The 12717-nt window shown below is 39.4% G+C and overlaps 1 protein-coding gene across 1 annotated transcript; it reads left to right on the forward strand.

Annotated features, from left to right (window-relative positions):
* Positions 1 to 1664: 1664 nt before the first annotated feature.
* Positions 1665 to 11336, forward strand: MYG1 (MYG1 exonuclease). Its single transcript, XM_072405936.1, has 7 exons — positions 1665 to 1902; positions 6312 to 6424; positions 7168 to 7327; positions 7800 to 7949; positions 8833 to 8955; positions 9669 to 9850; positions 11064 to 11336. Exons 1-7 carry the CDS (start codon positions 1687 to 1689, stop codon positions 11221 to 11223), a joined length of 1104 nt encoding a protein of 367 aa, XP_072262037.1. The 5' UTR covers positions 1665 to 1686; the 3' UTR covers positions 11224 to 11336.
* Positions 11337 to 12717: the final 1381 nt, after the last annotated feature.

Raw genomic sequence — 12717 nt, forward strand, 5'->3', positions numbered from 1 at the left:
GCTAGGTCCCAGGTTCGAATCTCTGCCAGGACACAATCTGCATGGAGTTTGAAGGTTCTCCTTGTGTTTGTATGGGTTTCCTCCGAGTACTCCCGTTTCTTCCCACATTCCAAAAACATGCCATTAGTTTAATCGGCTTTCCCCCAAAATTGGCCTTAGACTGTTGTAATGACATATGACTATGGTAGGGACATAACATTGTGAGCTCCTTTGAGGGACAGCTAGTGACATGACTAAAGACTTTGTAAAGCTCTGTGTAATATGTTGGCACTATATAAATACTGTGTAATTATAATAATATATAGAAATGTCACTTGGATCTCCTCCTGTGCCAACAGGCTTAAGGCATTGCTGCGAGGGTCACTGATAAGACACCCAGTAGTTGCAGATGCTGGGGAACTAACTGAAACTTTTCAAAAAACTTTCAGTTAAGATCCACTTTGAACTGGGCAGACACTGATTCTTCCAGGCATTGAGTTGATAGAGTTGGTTAGAGTGGACTTTGCTTTTACATATTTACCTATCAGAAGGAACGTAGAAACTTTACAACCCCTCTACCTGCAATGACCTCCTTTCATAGCTGGATTTATTATCATCATTAAACTGTAATGTATATAGCACCAACATATGACAACAACCAACAACCCCTATTAAATGCTGTACATTTAATAGGGGTTTTAAATGACAGACAGATACAAACAATTACACAGAAGGAGGGGAGGACCCTGCCTCGAGAGCTTACAATATAAACAAATCTAAACCCTTTAGCTCTAAAGCTATCAATACAATATGAAATATTTTCCATCAACGAGATGAAAACATCAAACTGATAAAAAAAGTGCATTTTATTTAGGCATAATGTTGATTAAAATTATTCTGGCAAAACATTACTCAATTGGTCAGCAAACATAATGAATTTGAAGCTGCTATTTGAGCTCTCTTTATAAAACAGGGAGTCTGGCATTCCTTCAAATGGTCCTTGGTGGGAATCTTTAATGGCAGTAACTGATTGTCACCAGTGAAGGAATATCTGATTCCCTGTTTTATAATAATAGCCTTTTGTTATATGATAAACATTTGAAAAAAAAACAACTGAACAAGTGATTTGCACATGGATCTCAACGATTGATTTCAATCGATGGTTGAAAAGATCAAGAGAGAAAATCACATTCATAAAACAGAGAATCTGCTGGGAAATAATGTCACGTTCCTACATGAGGACCCCACTGTATCATTGGCTATAACAATGTCTACAATAACCGATAGAGCTGGGGGGTGAACAGATGTCCGGACTGAGTGGTGGTGCATGTGGGAGATAATACAGTTATGTTTGACTCATAGGACCCCAGTGTAAGGCCATGTACACCTATTAGATGATTCTCACTCAAACATCTAAAAAAAACTTGGCAGATCCTTCCCTACTCTATCCACATAGATAAATGGTATTCCCAGGATTGTATTAATATTCACACATTCTATGTGTTGCAGAGAGATGATGGAGGCATTTATATCCCTGGCTTCATGTCATTATGTTTATTCCTATATCATAACACTGACTCTCTTACAGAGATGTATTAAAGTGGGCGAAAAATCACATGTCAATGCACTCCATAAATGTCTATGATAACCGGAAGTACCGTGTTCACACGTTTATTCCTCTCGGTCTCCCACTTTATTTGGTTCCATATGGTGTGTCGGGCTCTGTTCTCCGGCACGTTTCGCCTGTTTTCCTGTTACCGCCATCTGGCTGTCAGCCGTCACATCTCTCTCATGCCTGAAGATCCGAAGCGGCCACGGCGGGAGGAAAGACCCATGGCGCCCAAAATCGGCACCCACAACGGGACGTTTCACTGCGATGAGGCGCTGGCGTGTTACCTGCTCAGGACGCTGGAGCCCTACCGGGTGAGGAGCACGTGACCACCCGCGGGGCGTCCGGGGGACAGGGGGGGGTAGGATATTCACCTCAGGACAGAATATTCACCACCCTGCAGAATGATAGGACGGGGAACCCCCGGTTGAGTGTGTTTGGTTTCTTTGCAGCAAGGGGGACATTGTAAGGTGCAGCACACAATGCTCGGGTCTGACGATGATCACACAAGTGCCTTGTATAGGCCTGGGAGTGGGGAAGCGAGGGATGGAGATGACAGCTGCCATATTATCACCTTTACTATGACACAGAGGGCTTTGTAATGAGGACAATTCATTTTATACACTTATATTCACTTCATATTGCCCCTCCACTGACTGCGGCCCATTCATTTCTATCATCTGTCCCCATAGCACACCACCCTCCCCATAGGGATGAATGTGATCTCCATGTGTTAGGCCAGTGGTGACCAAACTTATCATCTCCGCTGTTAACATTGAGATAAAACTCACGGGCCACAATGTAAACAAACATTAAAGATGTTTAAAACTAGAATAGTTATAATTTAAAATGAAATCAATTGAAATGTTTCTAGTTACCGTAACATACACGCAACAAATAAAAGAAATGACAAATCAAGAATTTCTGCGCTCACCATTTTATTAACCTCCCTAGCGGTTCATTTCTTTCCGGTGTTATATGTCCAAAACCGGTACATTGTTTTTCATGAAAATTTATTTTACAGTATATTTATTTTATAGTATGAGTATGAATAAGTTTGAAAAACAAAATCATGTAAAAATAATAAATTGAATAAAATTAAAATAAATAAATATACTCATACTATTTTATTATACTGTAAAATAAATGTTAATGAATTACCATGTACTGCTTTTACACATATAAATCCAATGTATTGCATTCAATACAGTTATTTTCTATTGAATGCAATACAAATGGATTTTGAATTTCCCACCCTGCCCCACCGGCAACGTACACACGCATTAACGTCACCGGGGTAACTCCCCCGGTGACTTCATCGTGTGCAGAAGACGCCGGAGGAAGAAGACCAAGATCGCGGTGATGGACGGCGCAGGACGCCGGCAGATCAGGTAAGGCTGTATTTACTATTACTTCCATAGGTTTACATACCCTGAGTGTGACTCGGGGTTCCTGCTTTTAGCAACTTTTTTTTACCGCTGGGAAGGTTAATGCAACATTTTAATACCTCATGGCCGGTTAATTTCTGTCTTTTCTATTTTGTGATGGCACCATAGTGATGAAATTTTAGGGAGAGTTAGCCACAAGAGTCCTGCACCTGCAGTAAAACTTCCTTTTTCTTACAGAGAAAGTTAGGTTTATAAAGAATAAGGGGGATAGCTATGTGTGACAGGGCAGGTATATTATATGATGGGTATAACATTTTATTGGGGAGGGACAAAAGGCATTTCCTACTGGCTCCCACATTTGCAGTTGCCAACATCCCTCTGTTCCAGAGAAAATGGGGTTCAGAGAAGGTAAATGGCCAGCTATATGTGACAGGCAGCTCACCAGCCGCTCAGTCCCTCACACTGCAGCGTCTGCAGATTTGATTCCAGCCAACAGTAAGCGGTACTGAGCATCTCTCCCGAGCCAGGGTTCCATGGCATGAGGAAGGGGTAAACACACCTCACAGCCAATCTGAATGCAGTCTTAAAGTTTTGTGAACTTCAAGGTGCCCCACAGCACTCGGACAGGCAGTATCCTAATGTTTATTGCCTTGAGAGTGGCCCAAGGGGTTCTCCAACATGCAAACTTAATTTGGGGACCCTGGTCTTAAAATAGCCCCCTTAATGTAAATATATCCCTGACTGACTATTATTAGGATTTTATGCTTGTGACCCTGTATCTAGCAACTTGTTATGTTTAGGGAGCTAAAATTAAGTATAGTAACAGCTCTCGGGTTCCCTTTTGTACCCTGGAAATATCACATTTCTATAACACTCAGTGTAGGAGATATGATTGTTTATACATGGAGGTAATGCATGGACACAGACTCAGCTCTCATGCTGCTGCTGGGATTATCTCACAGTACAAGGTGGGCGGGGGAGCAGCAGATAGCCAGGTCTATATTATGCGCCCACTCTCAGGGAGCTCACACTGAGCATGCTCAGGAAGTGCCCTCTCCTGGCAGCACAATCTCATAGAGAAACATAGGAGATGCTCGCGCCCGATCCCCTGCTAGACAACAAGCGGAGAGGGCTGGATGTTGCCCGGGGGGCGAGGGTTGGGCACCTTTGTGTTAGAAGAAGCCAGGGACTGCCCGGAGGGATTGCAGATATATAGATAGCAATTTTACTTCATTCTAAAAATAGAAGAATAATGAGACTCTATGGTAAGCATACAAAATCAGAATGCCACATCCCAAATGAAAAGTAAAAAAAGTGCCAGTCCCACGCATGAGCAGTGAGATCAGCTCTTTTTTTTTGGAAGACTCCTCATCCGATATCATAAACGGTGTGGTATGATGACTGCACCCGCTACCAGTCCATGCCAAAAAGAAAGCTGGAATGGCGTGGGAACTACTGGATTTGGAAGAATCGGAGGGCTTTACGCCTGTAAGGGTAAGTATTGTTATTATTTTATTACTTTTTTTTTTTCGTTGCTGAAAGTTATACTTTAACATTCACATAAAAGTGCAAAACACATTCCAAATGTGGGACAGACTGTACCCAACAATTTTTTGGGAACAATGTCATTTCACATGGTTGGAATACCGAAACACAGAAACGAGTCCAGGCTGCCAAGGATGGTTTAACATTTCATTCTGCATGTTCACTGACCCACTAAGTGGCAAAACAAATATGACCGCTCTAGAGCCTGCACATTTATCCTGAGGGGTTCTCTTTTTTAGTAGCTGTTATGGTTTAAAGGGGTTTTGATAAAACTACACCATGTGGGTCATGTCAAGCTTTGCTTGCATATGTAGGTTTTAATACAATTGCCATTATTTTTTTAATCAAATATATGGGCAGACCCAATATGTTGGGATATTACCATTCTCCCCCCAGTGCAGGATACTGACAGTCCAGTGATCATCTAGTGCATGATTACATGTGGCATCACCCAGGATGATAACTAAAGCTACGTACACATGTCAGATAATAGTCGTCCAAGAGGAACAGTGTACAAATGTCTGACAGCAATCCCCTATTGTCATTCATTATTCTGCCCTGGAAATATACAGCAACCATTTTAGATTTCTATAGAGGAGAGCACACTGGGAAACCGCTTGTTCATCCTTCCCCCTCCCCCCTCCGTAGTACACAACAGTGCTTTGTGTAAAGCGCTCATACATTCATCTGTCACTGGAAATGGTCAGGAAAGATTATTTCCATAGACAGTCCTCTGACATCAATTGGATGTCAGTATGACGCTTAAGGCTCACCTTCAGCCCATAGCTATCTACAAGGGCAGATACTTCTGGTTATTGTCTATAGGATTACTGCACAGGGGGGTGTTGTTTTTGGCTGTAAATGCGCGTTTATGTTAAGTGGGTGGACTGTGTGTCTGTAAAAACTGTAAACTTTGCTGGATAACATTACCAACTCATGGCAGGTCTAGTATATTGGAACTCACTCTAATACACAAACAAGTGCAATCTGGTATGAATAGGACTTGTACTATCTGTGCTGATGGTCCTTTAAACTCCACCAATAGCTTTCAAAGCTGTTTTACACAATCCATAAAGGTACAAATTCCAGCATTTTCAGCACCTTCCTGTTGTATCACACAGGAATACCACAAGCTGTATTTCCCTGATTAGTCCTCCCAGGATCAGACTTATTAGGTTTCCGCTCAGAAACACCTCGGATGGCTAATCTGATATTTAGGCAGTCAGCAAAGTCTTCATTTCCACACTCTATATAGAAAAATATTCTCTTTGCATGTCACGTTCCTACATGAGGACCCCGCTGTATCATTGGCTATAACAATGTCTACAATAACCGATAGAGCTGGGGGGTGAACAGACGTCAGGACTTAGTGGTGGTGCATGTGGGAGATAATACAGTTATGTTTGATTCATAGGACCCCAGTGTAAGGCCATGTACACCTATGAGATGATTCTCACTGTTGGCCCTGTATCGGTAGAGAATCTGAGTGTAGTAGTTCATGGATCCCTCCTGATGGATGTGAGAACGTCTGCTGTACAAATCAATGAAGAGGAGTTTAGTGGGGTGCTACTCACGCTCCTTTTCCCCCCTCCCCTCTTCATAGAACAAAACGGCAATGTGTGTACAGCACTTGTTCATTCATCTTTCACTCTTTTGTCACTGGAAATGATAATTAAAGATTGTTTCTATCGACACTAATTGAGCAGCTTAAGTTTTCATACACTTTAAGTGTATTTAACGTTTGCTTATACAAGTGTGTTTTCTAAATTTATACAATTTCCATTTTTTAGGATGCAGAGATTATAAGAACAAGGGACCCTCTGCTACTGTCCCAGTGTGATGTAGTGGTTGATGTAGGTGGAGAATACGACCCCTCCAGAAACCGTTATGACCACCATCAAAGGTAGGTATTTAGTCACTTTTGTCACCAGCATGTATTTATTTGGAAATGCGTTTAAACTAGTTTTAAATAATTTATATTGTTTGTGTTAAAAAAAAACATACCTGTAATAAAGGATAACATGCTGTGGTCATAAGTGAAAGGTGAACCATTCAGTAATAATAATTATCTTTTGAACACAAAAAACAAGTTGTAACCCATGTTAGGATGGAAATAATACATGTTAACACAACACTCCAAAGCATTAGGGTGTGCAGGGCTTTCTGAGTCTTGTGATTTAGATGCTAGTAGTTCCTTAGTTTAGTCCCAAGTTCTATGCACAGGACCACATGGAAGGAGAACGCTCCTAGGAACATCTTCCAACAGTGAGAATTCTGGGAGGTATGACCATATTCTGCATTATGTAAATGCTCTAGCATTTAGGGGCCATTCCCAAAGTATTGGCTTGAATGTAGAAAAGGTAATTTGCAGGGAAAGAAATATAGGTATGTGGATGAGATTCTGCTAAAGCAGCAGAATTGGTTAGTATTCCAACACTGCGTAAGTTGTGCCATTAGCTTTTGGCTGAAGGTAAATGGTAACTCTAATATTGGATTTATAATATTGGATTGTGTTCTAAATTACACAGCTGCATGAAAATGTTTACATGTTCTTTTCAGGACTGTGTTAATTAACATATCCAACATTACTTATAATCTGCATTATTTTTTTGTTTTCTTGTAACTTGTGTTCTTAAAACCCTGCAGATCGTTCTGTGAGACGATGAATAGTTTGTATCCTGACAAGCCATGGGTCACTAAGCTCAGCAGTGCCGGCCTGGTATATGCCCACTTTGGATCTCAGATCTTAGCTACACTTCTAGATACGGAAGAAGATGACCCCATTATACCTGTGTTGTATGACAAGGCAAGTGAAGCACACATTCACAAAATGTAATTTAATATATACATTTTCATTATTATATTGTTGCTATGCTTTAAGCAATGATATGGTTTGCAGAGTTAAGAAATGTCATCTTCTTAGACCCAGAGGAAGAGTAGAGCCTATCTGAATTAACTTTTTATAAGATGCAAACCGCACTGGGACAAGATTTATTATAGCAGTCAATCTGACTTTCACAAAACATTAACTTTAGACGAATCTTCCAGGTATAGTAGGAGATGGCAGTGATTTGAGAAGTTGACTGTTCATTCATGATATACCAGGGGAGAAAGGATTTTAGTTTTGTAGTTCTCACATCTAACTTGCCATGTAGTATAATGCAGGTAGACATGCTGCGTACTTCAGGGCTTGCATTTGAATAGGTGCCTTCTATTCAATGTGTGTACAATAGGAGCTGTGACTAGAAGGTGTAACATCTTAACCTGTTGTCTTTTAGATGTATGAAAACTTTGTTGAAGAAATTGATGCTATTGACAATGGCATATCTCAGTTTGATGGAGAGCAGCGCTACAATGTAACCACCACTCTGAGTTCACGGGTGGCACATCTCAACCCTCGCTGGAATGAACCCGACCAGGACACAGAGGTAATATGTAGTTTATTGTAAGATTTTCGGTGATGCATGCATTTTAAATGGACTATGGCTGAGCCCATTGCAGACCTCATCAACTACCCCCCAACCTATTGGTTTATTTAACGTGAAAGGTCTAATTTATACGTTACTAGCATGTAGAAATTACAGGTCTTTGCAGTTGCCTGGGTACTGGCAGGAGGACTAGGCATTTTTGTCTATATTATACAAAATGATCATGGTTTATGACTCACTTCTATTTTTTTTTGCTTGATTGGTTGGAACCTTTCCTAGGGCCCATTCACACATCTGCATGAACTATATTATAGCGCAGGTATTTGGCTCTTTTTTGGCACTGTCTTTTGAAACCATTATTGGGGCACCGTAAATGCTACTTGCTATGGTTTTCAGAATATTTCTGTGTCTTCCAGAATATTCTGCCTGTGTTTGGAATCTTTCATACACTGAATCTAGAGCTATGGCACAACATTTTATTACAATCCTTTATTATATTTTGGTATTCCCTGCACAAAAACAGCTACTTGTTTCACCAACACATTACAATTATGGGCAAAAACATAATTCAGCAGCCAAAAAAAGACTTCCCACTCACCTTACAGAGATGGCTAGGGTTGGGACTAACCCTAATTCGCATCGGTAACTTTTTTTTTTTTTTTTCTGTTTTTGTTTTTGAAAGCTCTAACATTTTCCTGTCGAATCCTACTTTTACATGTTCACAAAAAACATTGAGCTAATAAATAACTAGTTGCCAAAACATCTATCCTACTACTTCCTATTTCGTTTCTGTGAATTAAACTTGCATATTAATTTAAAAAAATAAATGGAAGAAATGTATAAAAAAATACTTTGACTTTTTTTTTAACACAATGGCTTGTAGATTGGCTTTAGAAAGGCTATGGAATTGGCTGGAACAGAGTTTGTATCACGTCTGGACTTCTATCATCGATCCTGGCTACCGGCCCGTGCATTGGTAGAGCAAGCTATCGGAGAAAGACTTCAGGTTTAGTATCTGGATCTGTTCTGTAATGGGGAAGGGTTGTAGGGGCTTAATTTATTACATTTGCAAAAATATCTTAAAGTTACACTTTAAGGTTCAATTGTAAAGTGTGGCCCATACTTCTATGGAAACTCTATTAGAGAACCTAAAAAGCAATGAAGCAGTTAAACATGAAGGATGCTCATTCATCAAAGGTGCAGGTAAACAACAAAATCCAAACACTGCAATGGCAGCTAAATCCCTCTATTGTGTCTCTGCATCAAATCCAAAAGAAACAAAATAGCAACTGCTTTATTTCTTTTTTAGGTAGCCTTTTAAAGTTAAAAAGGCTGTTAAAAGAATACAAACAATCAAAACATTCCTCACACTTTACCAGCTAGCCAGGAAAAAGAAAACCCCAAATTTACACTATTTCCTTAATTTGTGCTGAAAACAGAACTTTTAGTTGCATACATATGTGGAGGCCACATTGCTGTGTGAAGTATTCAGATTTGAAGTATTTTAATTCCTTTATGTTCATGTTGGAGTAGTAAATAAGTGAAAGATTTGCAGTATCTTTTTCTTTTAGAATCTCAGACATCATTGTATGGTCACTTCTTTTCTCAGACAAAAGAGTAGCCATGAGTTAAAAAAAATGTTTTTTTTCTCCTGATTCATATGTGACTTGTAGCTGTTCTGCACAATCCAAGTGAAGTAGATTTTCTGTCTTCTTCCAGGTAGATAACAGTGGAGAAGTGGTCGTCTTGGCGCAAGGTGGGTGTCCATGGAAGGAGCACCTTTTCCAGGTGGAGAAGGAACTAAGTCTGGAGAAACAAATAAAATATGTGATTTATCCAGATCAGAGCGGAAAGTGGAGGGTGCAGTGTGTCCCCACAGGCCCCAACACATTTCAAAATCGGTGAGTTGTAGAACATGATTTGTCAACACAATAACATCCTTGTAGCATTAAGTGACAATATAATTTGTACTGATCAAGTGATGGGTCTGAACCAGGATCTGATTCTAAGATTCTGGCCATCATCTTGCCTTACACACATAATATACACAGTGAACCTTCTTTACAAAAAAGCCTTGCTTAGAAACTTGTAGTCACCTGTGATTTGTTCAAAGCCTTTAATTCAGATACTGTTGAAGATTGATAAATCTGTCTCTGTGTCTATCTGTAACCATTCCCTAATTCCCCTCATATTGGCCACATCAGGTGGGCAGTCGCCGAAATTTCAGCTTGGAGTTTTTGCCAAAAGATTCCCTAAAAATTAAAAAAGTTTTTGGGTAACTACATCTCCCAAAAACTGGAATTAGCAATTTTGGTAATTTATACTTTTTAAATATGACTTTTTCTGACCAGCTTATGTATATTGCCATCACTGAATTTCTTCACAAACTTTTACTTGGCTGTTCATACTAAAACAACGGGCTACGAATTTGTGTTGCAGATCTGGAAAACAATTTTATGATTTAAAAAAACATTTTACCAATTTTACTTAGTTTTTTTTTTTTTAATATAATAATTATACCCGGGAGTTAATCCTAAGAATTACAGGCCCACAATATAAACAAAAATTTCTACGCAAAAAAAATAGGATCACTTTTTGCATCAAAAAATGACAGAATTAGAACACTAGGGAGGTTAACTTACAGGTCTAAAATTTAAAAAAAAAAAATTTCATGAAAAACAGTATAACGCTTTTGGTACAGAAATCTAGACATCAGTGTAACGCCCAGGAGGTTAAATAAGATATACAGATTCCCCAGCTCCCTCCCTTTAACACCCAGTGTCATACTGAACATACACCTAGAAGTGTTCAGGGCTCCCTCTCAAGGTGCTATGTGTCTGGCTGGTTTTGGTTTTAATAGTTTGAGTCTTGGACATGAAATAAGCATTCAGCAAGAATGATGTTGGCCTGCTTTTCCTTATAAGGGTCAGTGACTTGTTCTAAAGATCTCAATACAACATAATATACAAGGAAGTACCATTTTTATAAAGGAGTTAGTAATGGTGAATAGTTAAGTTATCCATTTTTGTATAGCACACATACTTGATCACATTTAAAATTCCCTTTTAACTCTGTAAAAACAATACCTATTATCTCCTTTCATTTTCCCCATAGACTTTCTCTGCCGGAGGACTGGCGTGGTCTGCGGGCAGATGACCTTTCCTCAGTCAGTGGTATTCCAGGTTGCATCTTTGTTCATGCCACTGGCTTCATTGGTGGAAATGAGACCCAAAGAGGAGCATTGGAAATGGCACGGAAAGCTTTGACTTCCTAAAACTGACCTTTTGTATTTATTCAATGCCATAGAGTACAATGAAAATAATTGGTCATACGTTGTATTTATATGATATGCCATCAGTAAATATTTTTGTATTCAACTTGGACAAATGACTTCTATGTTGGTTGTTCATATCACCATGCAACGTCTGCTCTATTTTGCATTAAAGGGACTTCAGAAGTACTAGTAAGATGTGCACATCTAGTGTGGCGGTGGTGATAGAAGTCTCCCTCACTTTTTTTCTTTTAAGAAAACCTGCATTGAAAAATGTATGTTAGTATACTGTAACACAGCCTATAACAAGTTAGAGGTGTGTGTACTGCCTGTAAGTAGATCACACTCAGGCCCTTGATTTTTACTGTATGAAAAACCTAAAGAAGCATTGCTGTCTCTGACAAGTGTTCAGGTTGGGTCCTTCAGTTCTTAAAACACCTAGTCAAGAGTCTGACTTGCTGCATAATTATAACAGCTTGGGTACAAACTTTTGTCAAAAAGTCAGCACTGACAATTTAGATAACACTTAGATTTAGATTTGCGTAATATTTTTTTTTTCCATTGCATGAAGGTTCAATAGATTTTTGTTTTTCAGTGTTTTTTTTTTAGAACCTTCTGCATTGAAAACATTAGAGTAGTGCACACAACTAAGAATTCTATTTAGGATTTTGCAGACAATTTAGGAAATTGCTACGTTAAGATTTAGTAAGCAGGGTATGCAGTTTTACTCTTAAAATCCTTTGCTGGATCACTAGGAGGTTGGGCACTAATCGGAAGGGTTTTTGTTGATCTCCCTAAAAGCTTTACCTCTAGCACTACCCCAGTGTTCCCAATGCATTTTTCCTTGCACAGAAAGTCTTTGTAAGACGCTCCTTACCTGGACAGAAATGGCAGTAAAAACTCTCTAACACACCTAATAAAAAGGAGTTTGTGGGAAAAATCTACCCCCTTCCCCCAGGGAAGTGACAAAGCTCTCCCATTCTATTAAGGACATTTGTTACATAAAATTATCAGAATTGTATCTACTGTACATGCAGTACCACTTGTTTCATAATGTAGTCTGATAATTCTGCAGTCATTTGGTAAGTCTGAGAAACTCATCACAATTTTATTTTGTTTAGCATATTCTCATAGTCTTATATAAGGCTTGTTCACACAGATGGCTTCCTGTAGTTCTGGAGTTGTTGCACATGTCAGACACTGTTGCTTATCCTTAAAATGAATTGGAGCTTTTTAGTGATAAGTAGTGACAGATCCTGTGTTCTCAGATGCAGTTTGCAGAGTTGCAGTTTGTTTCTATTCAACCCACTTTCCCGGTCAAATGCTTACACTTTCTTGTGTCTGATGTGTTCAGTCCCATTTCTAAAGCTACGTACACACTTCCAATTATTATCGTCGGAAAACGAACGACGAACGTTCCTGCACGATATACACGAACGATCGTATAGCACCGATCTTGCACATAGAGGTAACGACACGATCGTTCGTAGATATTGT

Source organism: Pyxicephalus adspersus, chromosome 1 (genome assembly GCF_032062135.1).
Source record: "Pyxicephalus adspersus chromosome 1, UCB_Pads_2.0, whole genome shotgun sequence".
NCBI lineage: Eukaryota > Metazoa > Chordata > Amphibia > Anura > Pyxicephalidae > Pyxicephalus > Pyxicephalus adspersus.

Excerpts from the sequence above, each read along its gene's own strand:
- MYG1 (XM_072405936.1), top strand. The coding sequence starts at position 1,687 with ATGGTGTGTCGGGCTCTGTTCTCCGGCACGTTTCGCCTGTTTTCCTGT. Across the intron at positions 6,425-7,167 it reads CGTTATGACCACCATCAAAG|ATCGTTCTGTGAGACGATGA; the intron begins GTAGGTATTTAG and ends AAAACCCTGCAG. Across the intron at positions 9,851-11,063 it reads CCCAACACATTTCAAAATCG|ACTTTCTCTGCCGGAGGACT; the intron begins GTGAGTTGTAGA and ends TTTTCCCCATAG.